General features: G+C 38.4%; 1 protein-coding gene across 9 annotated transcripts in view; it reads right to left on the reverse strand.

Annotated features, from left to right (window-relative positions):
• Window positions 1-1,485: 1,485 nt before the first annotated feature.
• Window positions 1,486-22,402, reverse strand: part of LOC122837411 (collagen alpha-1(XXIII) chain-like) — a 146,940-nt gene continuing 126,023 nt past the window's right edge. For 2 of the 9 annotated variants that reach the window (XM_044127761.1, XM_044127757.1), the window contains 24 exons: window positions 18,322-18,396; window positions 16,662-16,769; window positions 13,258-13,284; window positions 13,137-13,163; window positions 12,983-13,036; window positions 12,837-12,896; window positions 12,675-12,719; window positions 12,492-12,569; window positions 12,316-12,339; window positions 9,248-9,292; window positions 8,820-8,864; window positions 8,620-8,700; window positions 8,451-8,504; window positions 7,630-7,704; window positions 7,522-7,548; window positions 7,374-7,433; window positions 7,223-7,294; window positions 7,103-7,129; window positions 6,962-7,015; window positions 6,123-6,209; window positions 5,798-5,896; window positions 4,797-4,835; window positions 4,632-4,640; window positions 1,486-4,064 (listed from right to left, as the gene is read on the reverse strand). In XM_044127761.1, coding sequence (XP_043983696.1) covers window positions 4,014-4,064; window positions 4,632-4,640; window positions 4,797-4,835; window positions 5,798-5,896; window positions 6,123-6,209; window positions 6,962-7,015; window positions 7,103-7,129; window positions 7,223-7,294; window positions 7,374-7,433; window positions 7,522-7,548; window positions 7,630-7,704; window positions 8,451-8,504; window positions 8,620-8,700; window positions 8,820-8,864; window positions 9,248-9,292; window positions 12,316-12,339; window positions 12,492-12,569; window positions 12,675-12,719; window positions 12,837-12,896; window positions 12,983-13,036; window positions 13,137-13,163; window positions 13,258-13,284; window positions 16,662-16,769; window positions 18,322-18,396 — 1,323 coding nt within the window. In that variant the 3' untranslated portion in view covers window positions 1,486-4,013. Of the gene's footprint in view, window positions 4,494-4,631; window positions 4,641-4,796; window positions 4,836-5,797; window positions 5,897-6,122; window positions 6,210-6,961; window positions 7,016-7,102; window positions 7,130-7,222; window positions 7,295-7,373; window positions 7,434-7,521; window positions 7,549-7,629; window positions 7,705-8,450; window positions 8,505-8,619; window positions 8,701-8,819; window positions 8,865-9,247; window positions 9,293-12,315; window positions 12,340-12,491; window positions 12,570-12,674; window positions 12,720-12,836; window positions 12,897-12,982; window positions 13,037-13,136; window positions 13,164-13,257; window positions 13,285-16,661; window positions 16,770-18,321; window positions 18,397-18,694; window positions 18,752-22,402 lie in introns of all 9 variants that reach the window. The other 7 variants (XM_044127759.1, XM_044127758.1, XM_044127762.1 and 4 more) reach the window with 7 other exon arrangements.

Below are 22,402 nucleotides of genomic sequence, written 5' to 3' on the forward strand. Positions count from 1 at the left end.
AGAAGCAGTAATCAATTTTTATACAGCCAAAATCTGTGTAAAACTTCCATAAAACTGCAAAGTTGCTGAAACAGAGTTCTTTTAAATTAAGGCTAGACCCCCTCTTGTTTAGAGTTGCTTTTTATTCATAATTAATTAATATATTTTATGTATATTTGCTTGATGACTTTGATGATAGCCTTTGATAAAATGTAATGTTTATTGATTGTTTCGTCATTGGTTAGTGTATTATGTTTATATGATGTAAATCACTTTGAAATGCCTTTGTTAGCTTAAAATAATTCAGTTAGGGGCATTATTATTAAGTGTTTTTTAAATTTTATTTTTAGAAAATGCAAGAATCTGAATCATTCTGCAGTATTACAGGTTACTAATAACTGAACAAAAACAGCACAGAAAATATTATGTTTTTTTGCTCTATACTTGACTCCTCTTGCTCTCACATCTTTTATAGTATCATAGCAAGTTCAGTCACCTCTATCGTCACATTACCTTTCATGTTCATTCACAGTCTGTCACAGTCTTCTGTTATCTTATTTAATTTACTATATCTCTTCTTTCTAACTTACAAAAACAGAACTATATTGGGTGCTGTTTGTATAAATAAACAACAGTATTATATTACATTCACCAGCTTTAGTTCTTGTCCTGCCGCCTGTAGCATTTATATCTCAGAATCTCTGGGATTACTCAGGGGATTAAAAGATGATTTAGTTCAATCAAGTGTCATCTGAAGGCATTTTAAATTAGAATAAATGTTGAGAGGTCCTTATACAGTATATTGCTTGTTTAAAGCAGGAAGGAATCCATCGTTAAAAAGAAGTCCAATTTGATATTTGTCCCAAGCGACAGGGGAAACTGAAATCAAAACCTAAGTATGTGGTGGAAAACTAACACTACAACTCACCCTAAATACCCCTGGGAGACATATTGACGGCAGCATCACTCTGGGGAGGCTTTTTGTTCAAAATGGTAATGATAATGCAGCGTAATTACAGAAGAAAACTTGTTCGAAGTGTACACTGGATTTATTTACATGGAGTAAATGGGTGCTGAATGCAGATACACACCAAGTCTTTCAGATTCGTATCTGTAAAAAAGAAAACCATGTGTATTCTTCCCTCCATTTCACAAATAAGTGCTAAATGCGTAATCTACCCAGTATTTTGTGGTTCTAATGCACATATATAAACTCCTTGATATTCAGGATTTATGAATCCTTTGATTGGTTTTGATTTGGTTTTGATGCCTTCTTCAACAGATACACTGACCGTACAGGTACTTTGATGAATGCATTTAAAAATGCATTCATCAAATGCATTTTTGATGAATGCATTCATCAATGCATGAATGCATGAATGCATGAAATCATGAAATATTTCATGATTTCATGATCATAACGGTTTCCTTGATTTTGCATCATTTATTTTATTAAATATGAAAAGTGTTTCTTGTTGCTATGTTTCTGAATAAATGACAAAACAATTGTAAAACTTGATTTTATTTCTGTCTACATGTTGGACTGACCATAGGTTTTTGTTTTTTTTTCATATAATTGGACAAGTAATTACAAAAACAGCTGAAATCCTTTACAACCAAATGCACAACCAAGCAACAATGCTCACAAAGAGAAGCAAACACTGACGGGTAAGATTGGATAAAATATAAAACTTTAATCACAAATCAACTTCATTATACCAAGAAAATAGTGCTGGAAGAATCTGTGAAAGCAATAAACATAAAGCAGATAACCACCAGCTTATTTTGGCATAACATAAAATAATGGTTTTTTTATGGACTGAAGGGTGAATACTTGAATAAAAAAAAAACAAAATAAAAAAACGGGAGGACTTCTCTTTCTTGAATAGTTTTTCAGATCTGATTTTGTTCAAATTAAGATTTATAAATCTTATGCTTCCAGTCAAAAATCTGAACAGACTGAAATGATAAACACATTCAAGAAACTCTTGAATAAGTAATTATTGCATACACAAGCACTACAGATCCTATTACTTATCTGTATTAACACTTTTAAAGTTCCACTCAACACACTTTTCAAATATCTCAGATTAATACAACTGCACAAATGCTCATGTTTAATGCTGTGTGCCCTCTCATTTTTTGCAAATCTGTTCGGGGCAAAAATGTAACAAAATACTGCAACAACCTGGTTGTATAAATGTGAATGTCCTTAATTTATAGAATTGGTTCTATAAATGAAACTTAATCATTTGCACCCTTGACGATTTGTCACGGTCCATTTTTATTCCATCACACACACACAAAGAAAAGACATTTTAATAAGAGTGAGTGCAACTTTTAAATCCACTCAAACATTTCCACTTCCAAATAAACCTGAACCAATTCAGGGAACTCTCCTTAAAACTCTAGTAACACTGAGACAGAAATATTTGTAAGTGTTAGAATACTGCGTGTAGTATAATGTAAAATGAAGGCAAAACATCAAATAACACATATCAATATACTCAAAACTCCACTAATGTATATTTGTGTGTTCTGTCCACATTCTGATTATATTTCTGATATGTTTCCAAACATATCAGCATATTTCATGATCTATAAGTACAAGGCAGAACAAGCAAGACTTAAACAGGTTGTTGAAAAGTCTGCAGATGTGTGTTTTAAAAGACAGCGGATCAGTGGCGTTTTTTTAAATCTGCCATATTGGTAGTTAGCCAGGGAGACATTAGAAAGGGGTGGCATAAGCACCTGTTTTCTGTATGTTGAGGAATACATAAGTTTATTGTTTTTATATATTTACTGTCAATGAAGAGTTCTCCCCCCACCCCTGCTTATTGCTGAAAGTAGGAGTATTCTACATGCTTTTTGCAGGACTGTATATTATCCAGAAAAGGAAGTTTAATGTTCTTGATTTTGATTAGTCAGAGGTGGCAGAGGGGGGGACTGGCCATGGGCGCCATGCATTCAAAAACCGCCACTGTTCATGTTAAAGATTTGCAAAAAAAAAGTACTGAAGCACCAAGAAATGAGTCCGTCTGAGAAAGATTTGTTGACAATATCACACAAAATGAATGTCACCTGATAACAAAGATAGTTTTTGTTGCAAATTAAAAAATCCATACAGCAAAAAAACAACAACTCTGGGACACATATCGCTGAGATACAGTCAAAGTAGAGACCAGTGAAGAATTATTGCATATATAACTGTTTCAAATGACAGTATTAAGTACTGGTTCTTCTTAAATTCAAAGCTAAAGATGATTCACAAATATATAAAAAATAACCAAACAAACAAACAAACACACATTTAAGTCAGCAGCAAAAAACTTCTACTGTTGTCCAAAATACTGTAAGTAGCAATCTTCGATGATTCGAAGGCCATCAGCTGAGGACGCTTATTTCTCACGGTAACACTGATTGATTCAAAATACTGCAAATGGTTCCTTCAAATTTTACGCGGCAATCAAACTAATACACAGGAATGCAAACTGTAACTGGAGAAACATAAAAACAATATGCAAAACTAATACAACACACAAAATGTAAGCTTTACATTAGTTTACTTAATGCTATTTTGAAGGGATTTTATATGTAAATAATGCTTACTGCAAATAAAAATGAATATTCTGTCGTGTTGGGGTTTGACTGGAAGTCCCACATGCTGTCAGGGTGCTAAACAACACTGCCATGCACTAATATTTTACAACAATCTCATTCGACATATTATTATAACAAATTATCTGCACAGTAATTCCCTTCCTTATGTGCCAGGGACGTCAGTGACTCCCAGAAAACTTCAACTGGTTATCAAGCTACCGCGCAACATCATCAGCAACAGGTTTTTTTTTCCCCCATCAGAGGTGAATGTGGAAATGCAGAGTTCTGTCGCCCCCTCCTGGAGAATCTCTGTGATGCAAGATCTGAGTGTGACGCAGAGGCATCAGAAATGAAGCTCTTCTTGAGTAAAAGCCATTTTGTTTCACTCTCTCTGCCCATTTGTGTGTCCTCTCCCCGCCGGGGCTCCATTTGTCTCAGGGCTGAGAGAGACGCTTACGTTTGAGCTTCTGCCTCACCATTTCCTCCTTGTAGAAAACACACAGAGAGAGAGAGGACAAGAGAGCACTGACTCCAAACTCCTCCGTAAGAAAAATTCCATCCCTTCGAACATCCATCCATAGGTGAGATTTGCACACACCATATTACAGCCACTATGCCACTTGTGGTTACCACACGTCAGTCACACTTTGTTAGCGAGGCACTCTTCTACTCCAACAGTGTCATTTGGGCTGTCCTTCAAGCTAAAAGTCCCACTGCCAGTTCATGATTGCTTTCACACTGCATTGTGAGTTTACAAAAAGGCTAAAAATGTCCTTGTTCTTTATCTTTCAATATATTATATAATAGGATTTTATTTTAAAAAAAGGGAGGAAAAAGAGGTTGTTGGGGTAGTACACAGCTGCAAAATATACCATATCAATATGTACAGGTCCCATGCTGCTGGTTAGTCATCACTGCAAAAAAAAAAAAAAAAAATAGACAAACACAAAAAATAGCAAAGACTGATTAGCTTTTAAGTTGCACACAAATTAAGCAAAGTATACATGCTTTATCATTATTATAAACTCAAAAGCATGGATTAATATACTTACAAATTGTCTCTGTTTTAAATTAGAGTCAGTGTGTGTAAAATCAGTTGAAAAGTCATTTGCGTATACTTTGACTGTGCTTCTACTCCCTAACTGCACCTTTAACGAGCTCAAAGGTGACGACTCAGAACTGCATAAATGATTAAAAATGAAAATTCAAACGCTCACCTTATGCAAGCAGCCTGGTATTGGAAGCCCATCATGTCCCTGCAGGCGAGACCAGAGGCGGAAAGTCAATGTTTGCAACTCAGTGGTTTTGACTAATCGAACCACTGTAATCGTGCTGCAAATCTTTTTAACCTTAAATGGACTGAGCTCAAAATAAAACTTTATTTTTTTTTCCCCACCAGGGGGTCTTTTTGTGTGCTCTAGTGTCCCTTATATAACAGTAGGCTGACAGGAAGGGGGGAAGGAGAGAGAGGGGAAGACGCGCGGCAAACATCGGCCGGGTCCAGGAATCGAACTCGCGATGGCCGCGTCGAGGACTAAAGGCCTTCAAATGTGGGTTGCGTTATCCCCTACGCCACCACAGCAACACCCATAAAATGTTATTTTTGATAAATATCAGAGTCTAAAGCACCTTCCATAGTTCCTGGTAAAAATGTGTAAAAAGCCCTGAAATAAACAAATTTTTTTAGTGCAGAAACATAATATCGCATTTAAAATAGAAAAAAAAAAAAAAAAAAAAAAAAATCAGCATTTAATTTTTTTTTCTATTTGAAATCAATTCTATGTTCAAAAATAATTTCTTGCTTAAAAAAATCCATATGCGACAATCATTAAATCAATAATATATATTTATTCATATTTTTGTGGTGTCTACTTTCTTTTTAAGTTCAGACAAGGAATGTTTAATGAATAATTCATCTTCGTGTTACCCACGGTTATAGATATGATCAGAAAGTCCCATCTCTTTTAGCTGCTGTCAGGTTTTATAGTGGAGTACTTAACCTCAACATAAAGTAAGTGCATATTGAAACCATAACTATTTACTATCTGAGAATAGATATCTGAGAATAGAGGTTATGATGGTATAGGACTATGCAGGTTACAGTTTGACTAAAGGAAAAAAAAAAAAAAGGAAAAAAATAAAATAAATAAAACAAAACATGATAGATGAAAAGTAAGTGAACATAAGGAGGCAGCGTAAAGCGAGAAAGATACTGTACCACAGGACAGGGGGCCTCAGGGCCAGAAGGAGGAAGAGGAGCAGTTTCAGGAGAAGAAAGCCCTGCCTTCACAGAGTGACCTTTACTCTCATCACAGCCCTGCGAGAGGATGTCAGTTACACATTTACAGCCATAAGGAGGAAACTCAGAGAAAATTATAGGAAAAATACTGAGAGCGAAGCACGGGATACAGAAAACACAAAAGGTCTTTAAAGAAGAATAGAGGAGATTGAGAGAATATTAGGTATCACAGAGCATGTGTGTGTGTGTGTGTGTGTGTGTGTGTGTGGGTGTGTGTGTGTGTGTATCCATGATGAGGACATACCACAGGACAGGGTTGGTCCAGTCCTGGAGGACCTTGTTCTCCCTTGTTACCCTTCAGACCTCTCTTCCCAACCGTCCCTCTGTCACCCTGAGGCATGAAGAAGCCAGAAGTCAGACCCACATAACGAGAAACAAACTAAGCTGAATAGGTTATAAGATGGAATTATAGCACTGATGTAACAAAATATTACATTAGTTACTAAAAATAATAGAAAAACTTCTATTTCAGTAAATTTATTTAGTGGGGAGAAAGTTTGGGGTAGCTTTTCAAAAGGGGAACAGCCAATGGCAACTTCTGGATTCTGAAATAGGTTGTGATGTGATGATTTATAACAAGGGTGCATTTATCCAGGTTTCTTTGAAAAACAAAAAAAAACAAAAAAAAAACAAACAGGCCCACAGCATTACAGATCCTCCACCAAACTTAAAAGGTGCAACAAGGTGCTTTTCCACATATTCATCCTTTGTTTGAGGCCAAACCCACCTGGAGATTTGTTAAAGAACCTCAACCTGGTATCATCTGACCCAAGGAAACGCTTCCAGTTAAAATCCCAGAAGCATTTGGAAAACTTCATGGTTTTATTTATGTGTGGTAATAGAACAGGAAATATTTTTCCCAATGTTTTTTATTTTTATTTTTTATTTTTACTAAATACATCAGTTGCATTTAATGTAAAGACATTATTAGGACAAGAAATAATTATGGCAACTGTAATTTAGCTAGAAAGAGCTATTTCTTTTTGAGGGATTTCTCTGCTTCTCAGTAAATGTTCCAAATTTAAAGGTGAGCTACATCTATGTTTTACTAAATATGTCTGTGTCTTCACAATCTAAACTAACCTTGTCTCCTTTTTCTCCTCGTTCACCTTTGTCTCCTCTCAGACCCGGAAAACCCTGAATGAAGAAAAGATGAGAAGCTTCAACAGACGTTTGAGTCGAGGTAAAAAGAACCATCAACTAAATTCACTTCGACAAACTCACATCTAGTCCCGGCTCCCCTGGTCGGCCCTGCGGACACACATTTGAAAATTGCACTTGTTATTTTTAACAGAAATCAAATGAGGTTTATAAAACTTATAATGCAGCTTATTATTGATTTACCTTTTCTCCCTTTGCACCTGGAAGGCCCACTAACCCGGGAGCCCCAGGTGGGCCCTGGTGGCCGTCCAGCCCCTGCAGATGAAAGTAAACAACCGGTGCTGCGTGATACAAGCGACTTAATTGTATGAATATTGGCAAATATGTCATTTACTTTGTATCCAGGAGACCCGTGCTCCCCTTTCTCTCCCTTGATCCCAGCTCCTGGTTCGCCCTGCGTTGTGACAGCACAGCGGTTAAGATCCCAGCATGTTTGCTCAGCCTCCGTTCCACCACAAAACACACAGGCATCCCAGGCTTACCTTAGGACCGGGCATACCATGCAGACCCTGAAAAAACATTGCACAACGTCAGCATCCGTGCCTACAGGAATCCAAGTGCTGGACTGGGGTGTGGATGTAAACACTCACCATGGATCCTGGGGACCCGGGTATTCCTGGAGGGCCGGGAGGACCAGGAGGGCCCGGCTGAGAGATCATCTGAATCTGATGAGGAAAGAAGTGAGAAAGGAGGGAGGGATTGTTAATGTTTATGTCAAGAGCAGATGTGATTTGAATTTTTGAATTGTAGCTCTGATGTAACACAGCACCAAACAGCATTTTTGTTTCCATGGCAAAAACAAAAAGCTGATGAGGAGATGAGGTGGCGCTAAAAACAGGACAAGCCTTTGAAAAAAAACCCCAAACTGTTAGAGGCTGCCAATGATTGGTCTTAGAACATTCAAGTGTTTGAATGGCCCAGTACAGACTGAATCTAAATGAGAATCCATGAAAAGACTTAAAATTTGCTGCTTGCAGAATTTCTCCATCCAGTCTGACTGCGTTTGAGCTTTTTTGGAAAGAAGAATGGAAAAAGTATTGAGATGACTTGCTTGGGTTGAACACTACTTTATGTCAGTTTTCTTTCTTTCTTTTTTTTTTTTTTACTGCAACATACCTTTAAAACTATTTTCCGTCCCACTTTAAAAATGTTCTCTACTTTGTGTTGGTCTATCAAATAACATAAAATATACTGAGGGTTGGGGGACACAAAGTGACAAAATGTGGGGAACAAAAATCAGAAGGAGTTAATATTTTTGAGACTATTTAAGGTATTTAAACTCAATGTTATTTTTAAACTTACTAGAATATATAAAGCAAGAAAACTAATTGCTTAAAACTATTAGTTGAATTCATGTCTGTGTTAATCTGACTCAAACATCAATGTGTCTATGTTAGTGTTAAAAACTAACCAGATTGTCATCCAGTCGGCAGTCTCCTTTCTCCCCCTTATGTCCGTCCATCCCCTGATCCATACAGAGGCAACAGTTATTTTCACTTTTCCCAGCATATGAAACCTTTTCACCATTTGAAACCTTCTTTAAGGAAAAAAAATAAAAGTTTGTTTCTGTCACGACTTACAGAAGGTCCAGACAGACCCATCTCTCCTTTCTCTCCTCTCTCACCAGGAGGTCCCGTTTCACCCGAATCACCTCTGGATCCCTGAAGGTCGTGGCACCAAACATAATTCCACTTTAAATCTTTTAACATTACTGCATACGCTGACTCTAAAACGTAGATAATTCCTGAAAACATCCAATCCGCATGTGTGTAGTTTGTACCTTTTCTCCATCTACTCCTGCAGGCCCAGGCAATCCAAGCTCTCCCTAATTCAGGAAAAAGAGACACAAATGTTGGTTATTTAGTGAATTTAAGGGGCCTCATTTATGAACAAATATTTAAAGTGGATCTTAGAAAGTGCCCAGATCCCTGTTAAAACACATTTTAGGTTTGGTGCAATTCCACTGAAAAAACAAACATGAAGTGCAGAATTATGCACACTCTCAAAATGATATTTTGACAAAGCTCTTATGGCTTTAATTTCATGATTCATAAAGCTTTGCTAGAACTCTTTCAGCATCCCACATCTTGACTTCAGAATCTCTCAGACATTCTTCAGGTGACGCTTTTTAACACAGAAGCATCCAGTTCTCAGAGAAAATACTGATATATTTACATTATAACATATGAGAATTTCATCTTCACTTACCTTTTCCCCTGGAGCGCCAGGAGGTCCTGGTGGTCCAGGTGGGCCCTAGAAAGAGAGAGAGAGAGAGAGAGACAGACAGACAGATGGGATGCGTTTAATTTTTACTTCACATTAATCAAGTTTAAAGTTGCAACAACCTTTTTTGCTGCATTCAAACAAGTGGAGAGAATGCAGCTCAGCTTCTGTAGAGACAATACTAACATCCTGTGACCCTGTTAGCAATAGCAGTATTTAAACAATCTTACTGAAAAATGTTAAGTGACTCAGTTGGTAGGATAATGATATTTTACAGCAGTCTCCTAATCTCTTAAGGTCAAAAACCTCCTGGACAAAACGGAGGTCAATGAAGTGTTGGAAATGTGGCAATAAAAAAGCTCTTTCTCAATATATATATATATATATATATATATATATATATATATATATATATATATATATATATATATATATATATATATATATATTGAGAAATATTTATATTTCTCTCTCTCTCTCCCTTATTTACAGAGAACATTGATCAAAGTCCATTGAAGAGAGTCCTGATTTGAAGAGAGTCACATCTCTGAGGGAGGAAATATATATATATATATATATTTTTATTTATATAAATAAATAATTGCTTTCCTTGTAAATAGGGGAGTAAACAAATCCTCTGCTGATTGCGAACAACTTGAAGCCATTTCATCCAGCAGAGATTGTAAAACACAACAATCTGGGATAATTTTTCATGCTGTTGACTGTTTTGATGCAAACTGAGGCAAAGACAGGGGAAGCCAAGCATTCACTGGACTTTATGTAACACTGGATGAGAATTAGCACGCACATGATTGCCACATTCTCTCAGTGTTGTCTGCTGTGTGTAGCAGGCCTCTTCAATCACACTCCTTAATCTCTGCTTCTGTAGTCATACACTTGTTACTCTGTTCTAATAATAATAATAATAATAATAATAATAATAATAATAATAATAATAATAATAATAATAATAATAATAATAATAATAATAAAAAAAACATGCTGCGTCCCTGATCTGTGTTACTCCTTTTCCATTTTGGACTCTCAGAGAAATCCTTGGAAACCAGAGATGTTTACGTGACACTATTTGATCTGCAGTATTTCATGAGAGGTTAGTGAGCTCTGCTCATGCAACCAATCATATAAAGAGCTGCAGATTGAAGACCAGAGACTAACCAGTAACATTATGGCATTACTTTACACCAAATTCATCAACACAAATGAAACACGAGAACCCGCTCCTCACACAAACAAGTGAATGGAACAAATGCAACATGGGTAGCCGATGAGTGAATTATGAGCATTCGGATTGTCCGCCAGAGGCCCAGTGAGCCGACTTTGTGCAGACTGAACCTCTTTGACGAGAGGTTTCTGATAAGATCTTTATTTTGTGTTTCTACCATCTGCTTTGAAACTATCTGAGGCTGTTGGGCTGCGACTTGGTTTGAGATCAGGATCCAAAGGGAATTGGCTCATACAAGTTTTTAATCAAATGCAAAAACCACAGAGCAGATAGCCATCTTTCAGTAGCATGTATTCCCCAGTACGAGGCAGGATGGAGATCAAGTGGATATAGGCAGTGTAGAGTTGCCCTTCTTATTGTTAATCACAATTTTCTGCTCTTTTCAGCAAGGGTTTACATAGAGCACTTTTTTATGACCTATGTATTTCATTCAAATTTTTAATGTGAAAAACCAACACAAAGTAGAACTTGGTTTAATTATTTTTTTTTTTTTTTAGAAATAAAAATTTGAAAAGTGTGTGTGTTTTAATATGATTTAATACAAGCAACTCAAGTTTCCTACTTGGTAGGTAAAATTTCCTTGTCTACACTTTACTATCAACATGCATCCAGCTGGTCTGTGAAGGTTTGGGAGATTCACATTAGTGAACACGAAGCATCACGAAGACTAAGCACTAGGGAGACAGTAAAAAATTAACACTGCAGATCACTGAAACATGGTGGCGGAGGCATCATGCTATAACTGCTTACTTTGTGTCATTAGCACAAAATAAATAGAAGAAGAAGAACATGTAATGGTCAGATGAGACCAAAATTACAGATGTTTTTTCCTAGAGATAGTTTAGTGTCTCAACACACATAAACAATTCCACACCATCCGCAAGAAGACACATGGAAGTGGAAGTGTCATACTGTGGGTCTGTTTTCTTTGGCAGGAACAGGTGATCTGGTTAGAGGGTTTAAACGACTTGAGACAGGTGTGTCACCTTCACAGGACAAAGGTAAACACAAAGCAAGAAAAGGCAAGAAATGGAAATAGACGTTCATAAACGCTTTGCATCTGGTCAGGACTATTTAGGAGAAACAAAAAAAAGCACAGATTTCAGCTTCTCGATGCACAAAGCCGACAGATTCAGGCTGTGATTGCAACGGAAGGTGTTTCCACTTATACATCATACTGACTCAGTGGGGTCAAACAGATTTTTACATGTAAAAAGAAAAAAAGAAAAAACTAATCTTGTATCCTTTTACTTCACGGCTGCAGACAACACTGTTGATCTGCAACATAATGAAATACATAAAGCTTGCGGTTGTAACAAGACAAAAAATTCAGGGAATATGAAGACACTTGAAAAGCATTGTATGGGAAAATGCCAATACCAGAGAAAGCACACCATGCTGCCCTCTAGTAACATTCACACAACTCAAAACGTTGCAACGAGCCCTTTAGATTGTTCTGCATGGTTAAAACGAATGTCTTCAGGCTACATGTTATCTGATGAAACAACACAGCTGCGATGCATTAACTGCGGCTGCGTGTTGCATCCAAAACGAGAACGCAAAGCACCAGAAGGCAACAGAAACCCGGCATTCAGAGAGTCTCTTCAGATGTGGCCCGTGCAGTGACATCTAATACATCTGATGTCGCAAATCTGGACACAATATACACACAGAAACGACTGTTGAGGCAGGTGTGATGTGAGGGGCTGGGGGTGGAAACGCACAGGGTCTGGACTGATGCAAGCACCGTATAGTGGTGTTAGTGACTCGTCACGCCACCAAAAACCATGCAGCAACAGCAGCGGATTACCGAAACACTGATGGTTTTGATGGCCTGTCAAGAAGAGACAGTAAGGCAGTTCACTTTAGAGGTCTCTGGATGAAATACTCAAGATTTATTTCCTACTACAAAGACTTTCACATAAGCTTAGGTTTCCCTGAACCCTATTGTGGGATTCAGTGCTAAGTTTAGAAGATTAAACTCACCTGGAAAGCATCTAGGAGCTTTCCGTTGAAATCGACAATATCTGAGGAGCCGGCAGCGCCCTTTTCACCAGGATAACCCTGCAGCAGGAGTTTGAAATGAGAAATGCATATCATTTACATACCTGGCAACAAAAAAAAAAACAGAGTAAATATGGAGGATTTATGTTGTAAATGAAAACACACCATAGGTCCCTGTGGACCTTGTTCTCCTGCTTCTCCTTTATCACCCTGTGTGAGAAGCAAATGTCACGTCAAATGACATACCATGCATCACAACTGTGAATGTTACATGAATTGTTCTCAAGTAATAAGCTTTGCAGTAAGACCACTTCAGATTAATTTTACCTTTAATCCTGGGACTCCATCCATGCCTCTCTCTCCTTTCTCTCCCATACCTGGCTCCCCCTGGGGAATTACATAAAGAACCATAATTAATGTGTTAAGAACGTGTCAAAAATTGCAATACTAACTATGTGAATAGCTAATTATACCCTCTGCCCTGGAGGGCCCTGCACTCCTGGATAGCCAGGCTCTCCGTCTTCTCCCTGCCAGTCAGTAGATTTTAATGAATGTAAAGAGTGAAAAGTTTAGCAGTGAGAATAAGTCATAGGAGTTCCAGGTGGATTATTGATTCTTAAACTTTACCGGTTTCCCAGGCGGTCCCTGCGGTCCCTGAAGTAAAAATATAAACAAATAAATAAACCAGATAAAGAAAAAATAGATGTCAGTTCTGACTTTTGGGAACATAAAAATTATGGACCCTCACCTCAACACCATCGCGACCTGGCAAACCCTGAGGAGGAAACAGAGGGAAAACTCCGTGAGGAAAGCAATGACAATACTTCAAGAGTTTGGCCACTAGATGTCAGTGTTGACTAAGGCCTTAAAGGAAGTCCTACACAGGATCCAGCTATGTCAGAGGTATATTTGCACTCAAAAATGACTTGAATGTCAGAGAAGATTTAAGCTTTTATTGACCTATTTGAACTGCTCTTGATTGGAGCAGGATTTAATGTATAATTTATGTCTCTAATCCACACAAAATCCTGCATATTGTATGAAGTGCTTGGAAAGCAAGCCTTCCATTTCACCTCAAATCAGGAGCAAGACAATTAAAACTTGGACGTAACTTGAAGTCAATAAAAGTAAAAAAAAGAAAAAAAAGAAGAAGAAACACATCAAAGTTTGTTTTAAAGCAGATAAAGCTGGCTAGCAGAAAGTGTCAGGAACAGTGTTACCACTATTCTCAGTTCGAACCAATTAAACTAATTTCCACCGACTCCGATGAGAAAAGTGACTAAGCTTCCTGCCTCATTCCTGGCTATAACTGCATCTTATTGAAACATTCAACCAAGTGTCAGTCAGGGTGTGTGTATTCTTGAACTTGTGTGAACGATTTTTGCTGCACTGCTGACTAGTGTTCTAGGTTTGAAATTCTTCACAGCTGTTTGCTGCATATTCATTGAACTCTTAAAAGAAGTTCAAGCAAATCATTAAAAGTCCTAATTACTATAACATCCATGCCATGATAAGTGCATGTAAATGTCTCTCAGAAACTGTCACACACTGTGATAGATTGAAATATCTAGTTTTTATGGTACTGATAGATAAAGGCAGAGATCAGTGACAGTAAAAAGCAAGTAAAGGGATTAAATATGTCAAAAGGAGTAAATTAGTGAACTCTTTGATACTCAGAATAAGGACATTCCTTCCTTCCCATAATGAAGTGATTGGTTTTTTTTTTCTAGCTTTTCATACTGTCAGTGATTTCTTCATTTACTCAACTTTTTAATCCAGGAAAAACTCCTTTATATTTCCTCTTTAGCAAGCACAACAATTGAATTTGAAACCCTGGAGTCTGTATGTGATGCAATGAGCTGCGGCTCCAAACATCAAACACACACATTTCATGTCAGCTTCCGTGTCTTTCTCCATCGGTCTATCAGTGATTTGGCTCGTTTAGGTAAACAGACTTATCGGCTGTTTGCGGGGACCAGGTGGACGGCTAAATGGCTGCTATGAAGTCATCTGTTACAAAGGAAACTTCGAGGAAATCTGCGCTAAAACCCGTTCTTGCACGCGCCACACACACACACACACGCCCACACACGCCAATCAAGGAGTGGTGTTTACTTGATCTCTCAGTGCACTCACATGAATGCATATACATCGGAGTGTATTAACTTTCCATTTAGCGCTCATATTTTACAATATTTTGTAGGGGCTACTAAGACGTTTCCCAGGTGTTTTTCCTCTTCTTGCGCTCTGTCTGCACATACAAGCTGTCATCCTGATGCACTGAGCTGCTCTGTGGTCCGGTTTTGTTCCCATCCTCCTGCCGTCTTTTAACTTCTCTTCCCACCCCTCTTGCCTCGGCCCCATCGTTTGATCTGTCCTGCACAGCAGCGGGAAACAAATCGCCGTTGCAAATAATTTTTAGCAGCGCTTTTTATCTTGAGTACAGAACAGAGCCCGGTTCAGATGTCAGATGCATTTGTGATTATGGAGACCGAAATTTATGTAGGCTTTGAATTAAGCCGCTAAAGCAAATCTTACATTTTTCAAATTCGAAAGCTGTGAAATTGATTCCCATATTAAACCGAAACTCCTTTCTACAGTGTCTTGTTTTTCCACAGTTTTCCAGACAGCTCAGGGGTGAGGCTGTGGGGAAGTTTGGTGCGACGTAAGACTATAAAACAATATCAAAAGCAGAGGAAAAGCCAAGAGTTCACCCTACAGGAGCTACAGAGATCCATAGCTCAGCTGTTAAGCTGTTGAAAGAAAGTGACAAGAAATATGCAACAAACAATGAGGAACGCACTCTAGTAAGAAAAGGCCAAAATGAAACTTTTTGGTCTACATTTAAAATGAGAAGTATGCTAAAAACAAGTAGCCTTAATATTCGATTCCAATTATGTGACCTGGAGGTAGTCGAATCATGCTGTGGGGTTTTCTTTTCTTCAGAAGCATAAACAAGTTGTTGTGATTGTTGTAGTAATTTCAGTGCAACCCTTGAAAAAACCTCTTAAGAGGCCATAAAAGACCGGAAGCTGAGATGAAGGTTCCTCTTCCAGCAGGACATACGATGCAGTGGTTGAAGCCGACGTCTAATGGAGAATCAGAAGCTGGGTCGAAAGTATTGTGTGATTACAAATGATCTATTTGTTACTAATGTAAATGAATAAAAAATGTTTTCTCTTTACAAATTTGCAATAGTCTGTCTTGGCACCAAATTACAGGGTGCAAAATAAATGGGTTTCTATGGATATGAATACTTTTGCAAGCATCAGGTGTTAGAGGACACCCATGTTGGCGGGCTTCCTCACTTTCTCCTGCTCAGTCCGCTGAAACATCTGTCCACAACATGGAGCAGCTCTCAGCACCACTTTGTTTTGCTGTTTTGGGTTTCGCAACGCCTTTAATCAACTTGAAAAGACCATTTGCCGTCAACTAGGTTACACGACGGCCCCCTTTTTGTTCGGCCCGTCTGGTTTTTGTCACTTTTTGAGCTGATCCGACTGCTCTCTGCGGTTGCTTCAGCGTGTGTTCTCAACTCACCCACGTCAAAACCAACATATTTCACGTAAAATCCATCGCAGTCCAGCACCAGATGAGAGTAATGCGGCTATTATTCCTTCAAGCAGATAAACAGAAAAAACTGAAACTTTCTCCCCTCAAATTCAGGAACCACAGCTTGATGCTGCCACAGTGGATCAGTGGAACGCTGTGGGGTAAAAACTTAATTCTGAGCAACAGAAAATGCCTCAGACGAGGAGTGCACTATTGTTTCCCGCGGCCAGCGAACTGCCCATGAACTCACCGCAGCACCATATCTGTTTCAGTGTGGACGGCAACACCGTGGTGGGAGAAAGCACCGTGTTTTGGAGAACTTTGCGGCTGCTGACTTATGCAAAACAGATGAGGCTTGAAGGAGAGTTGCTATTTTGGGATTTTTTTTCTTCTTCTAGGTAAACCACAGCTCACTGGCTAACTCTGAAGAATGAGGTTTGGGGTTCAGTGCTTTTTACAGAGAAGACCCTTACCCAAGTGACAGACTCACACAAAGCTTGGTGTTTGTGGTGCAACCTTAGTCAGATGTGAGCAGAGTGATGGAAGAGCAGTGCAACTCGGAGTAAAAAGGAGCTTCCTGCACACTTGGGATGCCCTTACCGGCTCTCCACCAGGCCCGTCCTTCCCGGTGTTTCCTGGGGGCCCACGGGCGCCAGGAGGCCCAGGAGGACCAGGAGGCCCCGCGGGTCCAGCTTGGCCTTGATCACCCTGTTGAAAGTAACAATAATATAAAAGAAGAGTGGATATTAGAGAAGCTATGTTTGTGATTCAACACAACTTTCAGTCATTTTTAGATGCAAGCAAAGCAAAGTGTGGAGAATGATGACGAAAACAATTTAGAAATGCACTTTATCTCAAGCAATAATTTAAAAATACTCAGAGGAGCATAAAACATGTTTGGCCAGGTGGTGGCAGCAGACACAGATCATCACCTGACAACATGTCTTTAGGTAGGTGAGGCTTTATTCTATAAAATGGCACCCACAGCAAAGATGCGTAATATGCTCTAAAATAAAGTCAACGTATGTCATGGCAGAATAATCTCACATTGAATAATTTTATTTATTTCCCTAAAATTGAGATTTTTCTACTTTTAATACATTGTTGTCATTTTGTCAGTGAAAGTTTCAACAACATAAACAAAAGGTGGGTTCTCACTCCAGCTAACCTTACAATTTTATTTACAATATTAATCTTTCATTTAATTGAATTTATGTAGAGTCTCTGCTGCACAAAGAGAGAAAACACAAACAGCAAAAAACATTTTTTTTTTTTGCAAACTAACTAGTGAGCATTGCAGAAGTGGGAAGAACTGCAAAGTTTGCCTTCTACTTTGTTACTTTGGATAAAAATCCAGATTAGAAAAACAAGATCTAATTGTTAAATCAAATCGACAAAGAAAAAAATCTTTGTTGACTTCTTTTGAGAGAATCAAACTTTGATTGTGATCTTACAGGAAGAATGAGTCGGGTTCTTCTTCGAGTCAAATGGATAATTTGCCACACAAAGAAAAATCCAGGTTGATCTGATTTATATTTTTGGGTTTATTTTCATAGTAAGCTTAAAAGAAACAGTCTTGTTTGTCAAAAAATTAATTTGTTTACTGTGTTATTCCAAATAAAAAACATTTTGACAGCCCCATCTGATGCATATTTTCCATTTGTGTTGAGAACAGAAAACCATCAATGTTCCTAAGGTTTCTGAAAATTATAGTGGAGACACTTTCTCTGCACCCATCTGGAGCATTATGGTTTGCTTTGTTGAGGCAAATCAAGTGGTGATTCAAGTCATGCAAATTGGAAAAATGTATTTTGTCAGTGATTATTTTGTCTGTTCATTTTGAAGCTGACCAGCAAAACAAAAAGAAAATTAGCCTTTTAGATCTTTCAGATAAATGTGCATTCTGATAGTTTTTTAAGAACTGACAACGCTTTCATCAAATTTAGACAATTAAAACGTATTTATTCTTTTAAAAATAAACATGCTTTTTCTTGAGAACCTTTAAAGTGTGTTCCTAATCATCCCAGTTGCTCTAAAAATAATTAAAAAAAAACCTTTGCTTCATATGGTTAAAATAATGATAATAATAAAAAAAAACAGCACAATCAAAGGGTGACAAAAATCAAACCAACATGAACTTCTTACACATAACAGAACCAAAAATAGCGAAAAGAACAGAAATGATTGAATTAGAGCATGCAAACGAGAGGCCGGTTAAAGAGTTAAAAGAGGAAGCACATGCCTTTTAGTAGAGGTCTACCTTCAGAAAGCGTCTCTGAAAGCTGCTGGACTGCTCTCCAGCGAGAAAGCTGTGATCATATCGGGGGAAAACCATCTGAGGTGCAACAGATGTGCAGTTGAGGATAAGGGAAAGGAGAAAGAGAGAGAAGAGAGAAAACGAGATAAATGAGCAGAGAAAATTGGAAATTTGTGTTAAACTGGGAGTCCAGGCGCAAAGGAGAGGGCCGCTGTAGGAGAAAACCGAGGAGACAAACTCCAGCAGACTGCAGAGGAAAAAGCTGAGAAGAGGAGCGATGCGATCTTCTCTCTGCAGAGATAGTGACAGATGTGCAGCAGGCGGGGAGAGGTGGCTGCTGGGAGGATTATGGAACATTACAGTGGGAGTAACAAACCTTGACAGCGATCTGATTACTGTGCAGACCTGCGTATGTGCTGTAGGTCGGAGGACCCTGAGGAGAGGAGTCGCACAGTGAACAAAAACTCACAAACCAACGCTGGCATAACAAATAAAAAGGAAATAAAACACACACACACCCAACTGAAACCATAAATAAAATGGATGATGATGTTTCTGCAAAGAAATAAAATCACTGCCCTTCAAAAAATATTCTTATATTTAAAATATAATAATATATTATATATATTGCAATAATATATTATATTATTAAAAATTCTGATTCTCATCAGAATGAAAATTATTGAGTTCATTTTAATTTATTATGCAATTAATTGATTATAAACTCTTTAATCTTTCTTTCTTTCAGAATTACCCCGTGTTTGGCTCTTACTACCATCTAATGAACTCTGACCTGTTAAAAAAAAGACAAAAAGTGCCTCATAGCATGATGCTGCCACTACACAGTTTTACCTTGAGGTTGTCGAGTTCAGAATGACGTTCAGTGTGGGTTTTCCACACCATATCATTTATTTCTGGTATCATCTGACCAGATCACCTGTTTCTGTGTGTTTTCTGTGTCCCACTCCTTCATAAAGGCCCTCCAGCTAAACCAGGGTCATCATGTTTAACAGCTTTTCTGATTCATCCTCTTCTTGCCAGTCTTTTCAGGTTAGATGGACGACCTGGGCTTCGTGAGATCTTCAAAGCTTGGGATATTTTTTTTATAACCTCACGCTACTTTAAACTTCTTCCCAACTTTTTCCTGTGTCCCGTGGTCTTTGTGATGCTGTTTCATTTATGTTCTGTGACAGATACCAAGATATCTCTTTGGCTCAAGGCTTCAATATAACAGCTGCATTTATACTGAGACTAAATTACACACTGATGGACTTTAATTACTATCTTCATGACTTCTGAAGCTATTTGGTTACACTGGATATTATTTAGGGGTATCAAAGTGAATGGAATCAAAATAAAGCAGACAAAATGCAAGTCTTTCCTTCTTCTTCCGATTTATGCGCTACTTTGTCTTCATTTATTGCACAAACTCCCTATAAGACTCACTGAACTTTGTGGTTGGAATGTGACAAAATATGAAAAAGCTCCTTTAAAATGCGCTGCATGTGCATTTTATTATGAAGAAACAGTAAAAAATCTGCAAACTTCAACCCTTGCCCTTTTGAAATTTATGCCTCAGTCATCCATCCAAGGATATATTTCTCGGTGACTGTGTACATGTGCTCTGTGGAAAGGCTTCCCATCTTTCCCAACCCAAACAGAGGTGGCTTGGCTCTTTCCAGTCAACAGACAGTAATTGTGTTGATTGTCTGTCAAGCTGAAAGGAGCAGAGTTTGTCTGCCGCCACAGAGCTTTGAGCCTCCCTGGTTGAGCTCCCGCAAAAACACAAGCAGGGAGCAGGGAAGGATGGAGAGATGTGTTGAGGAGGTCTTGGAGAGGGAGAGCGAGGAACAGCGGGGAGTAAGGAGCGGCAGAAGGAAGGGAAGTCTGCTGCAGAGGTTTCTGCTAACGAAGAGCGCCGGACTGCTGAGGTTATTTCCGAGACCACAAAATGCTCCCTCCTCCTCTTCATGCCAATATACTCCTCTTTTCCCCTTTGTCACATTCACTCATTCACACCGCTCCCACCATGAAGACCACATATGCGTCTTTAAACATCTCATAACAGAAGAGGCTGTTTCACAGCGGGGATCGCCTTTAGCTCATTCCCATCAGAAAAACCAAGAAAAACAGACATCCCCCTCAGAGTCCGGCTTCAAGTCAAATTTTTACTGCTGCTTCAAGAGAAGCAAGGAGAGAATTTGGCTCTGTGTCCTTGTAACTTGTCTTTAACAACAGAGGTGCCAGATAAACCCAAAAGTGCAGTTGATAGTGTCTTCTATGAATAAACTGGAAGATATGGATATCTTCAGGCTTCCTTTTGATGAAGGTTTTCTGAGAGAAAGATGCAAAAACGGCACATCCTTTAGTATTTTGATGGTTCTATGACAGCCGATTTGGGTTTAATACACCTCGTTTCCTGCGTTTGTGACCAGAGTCTGCCTGACGTTAGCTCTGAACATGATGGATCGACAGGAAGTCACAGGTTGACGGAGATTCATGGCCGCTTCCTGTTTTCACATGTATTCTTTCATCCTGAAAAGTTCAGAGGTGAAGCAGAGCTCACTGTCAAAAAAAGGGCAAAGTGATAACTGAGCTTATGCTGGAATAATACAAAAAAAAAAAACTCCCTCTGCAGCACAAATCAAGAGGCTCTTACTTGCTTTCCTATAAGAGTATATTCATGAAACTCCACATGGAGGAATCACTCACAGCGTTTGTTTTGAGTTGAGCATGTGTTTCCAAGCAATGTCCTGAGGTTTTGGGGAACTGCAGACTTATCCAAAGGCATCAAAGCAAGAGAAGCCCCAGCCAAGAGCAATATTCACCATTTGGAAAAGCTACCAACAGCGAATGCCAAAAATATTTTGGAACTATTGCCTCAGAACCAAAAATGCATAGGCAGGAAAATGCAATGGCCTACGTCTTGATTGAAATCAGGAATTCCTGCAATGTTTCAGAATTGCATCATAAATATCTTTCCACTGGGCAAGCTTTGCAAACGTACACTCCGTTTAAGCTCTGCTTTAACACAGGAACCACTTTGTGCTTCCAGTACACTCACTCTGTGTTTTGCTAAATGTTCAAACCTCTTGACCTTCTTCACAATTTGTCACTTTATACAAACTGCTGCGTATTTTGTTGGCATTTCATGAGCTCAACCAACATAAAGTAATGAATAGCTGTGAAGAGGAAGGAAAATGGTGCATAAGAATGAAAAAATTGTGGTGTGCATTTGTGCTCAACAACTTTTTCTGCATTTTGAGCAAGTTAATTTGGGTAAGTCTCATATTTCCTGTAGCAGCAAAGAATTATGCTGCTACAAATTCTCAATTAGATTTAGGTCCAGGCTAGGCTATTCACAGTGCCATATGGAGATAAAGTAAAAAGAATGTTATTTTAATTTATCATTGCATAAACATGTTGATATGAAGAACTCTATATTTGAAGTTTGAGTTTTAAAGCAAAAGAAAAAACAGCTTCATTGGTCAAGAAGACATCTACTGTGTGCACAGACAAGAGACCTTTCTTGCACAAAAGCAGCGATCTGACCTATTTTTTCTAAGGATGAACATACACAGGATTACAGGGTATGTGACCGTCCGAATAGAATCTAATAGTTACCGCTTTAGAGGTAATTAGAGGTAATTACATATTTCCCGTAGATTCTGAGCTAATATCATACACACAAAAGAAACACAAACCAAATGCATAAGGAAGTTATTTGATTATGTAAAAAAAAAAAAAAAAAAAAGTTGAGACTGGATAGCAACTTTGGCACTCTTTTCCAGGCATTGAGTTTTGGTGGGGATGTTCAAATATTTCCATCATTCTCTCATTGCATCATTTCCTAATTTCTGGCTAATGAGAAGTAGGCAGCTCATCCAAGGAGTGAGCCCCACAAGAAAAACACACTTTTCTTTCTTAACTACCAAATGACTTTAAGGGACTGTTAAAAGCAACGTGGACAGACACGGTCATGAAAAGATTTATTTTTTACATTATTTCTTCATCCAGGCCCAGATTGCTCAAACTGTTTGTTATGTTTTATTCAGTCCTTAACCTCCAAAGATGGCAAATTTCT

The sequence above is a fragment of the Gambusia affinis genome, linkage group LG09 (genome assembly GCF_019740435.1).
Source record: "Gambusia affinis linkage group LG09, SWU_Gaff_1.0, whole genome shotgun sequence".
NCBI lineage: Eukaryota > Metazoa > Chordata > Actinopteri > Cyprinodontiformes > Poeciliidae > Gambusia > Gambusia affinis.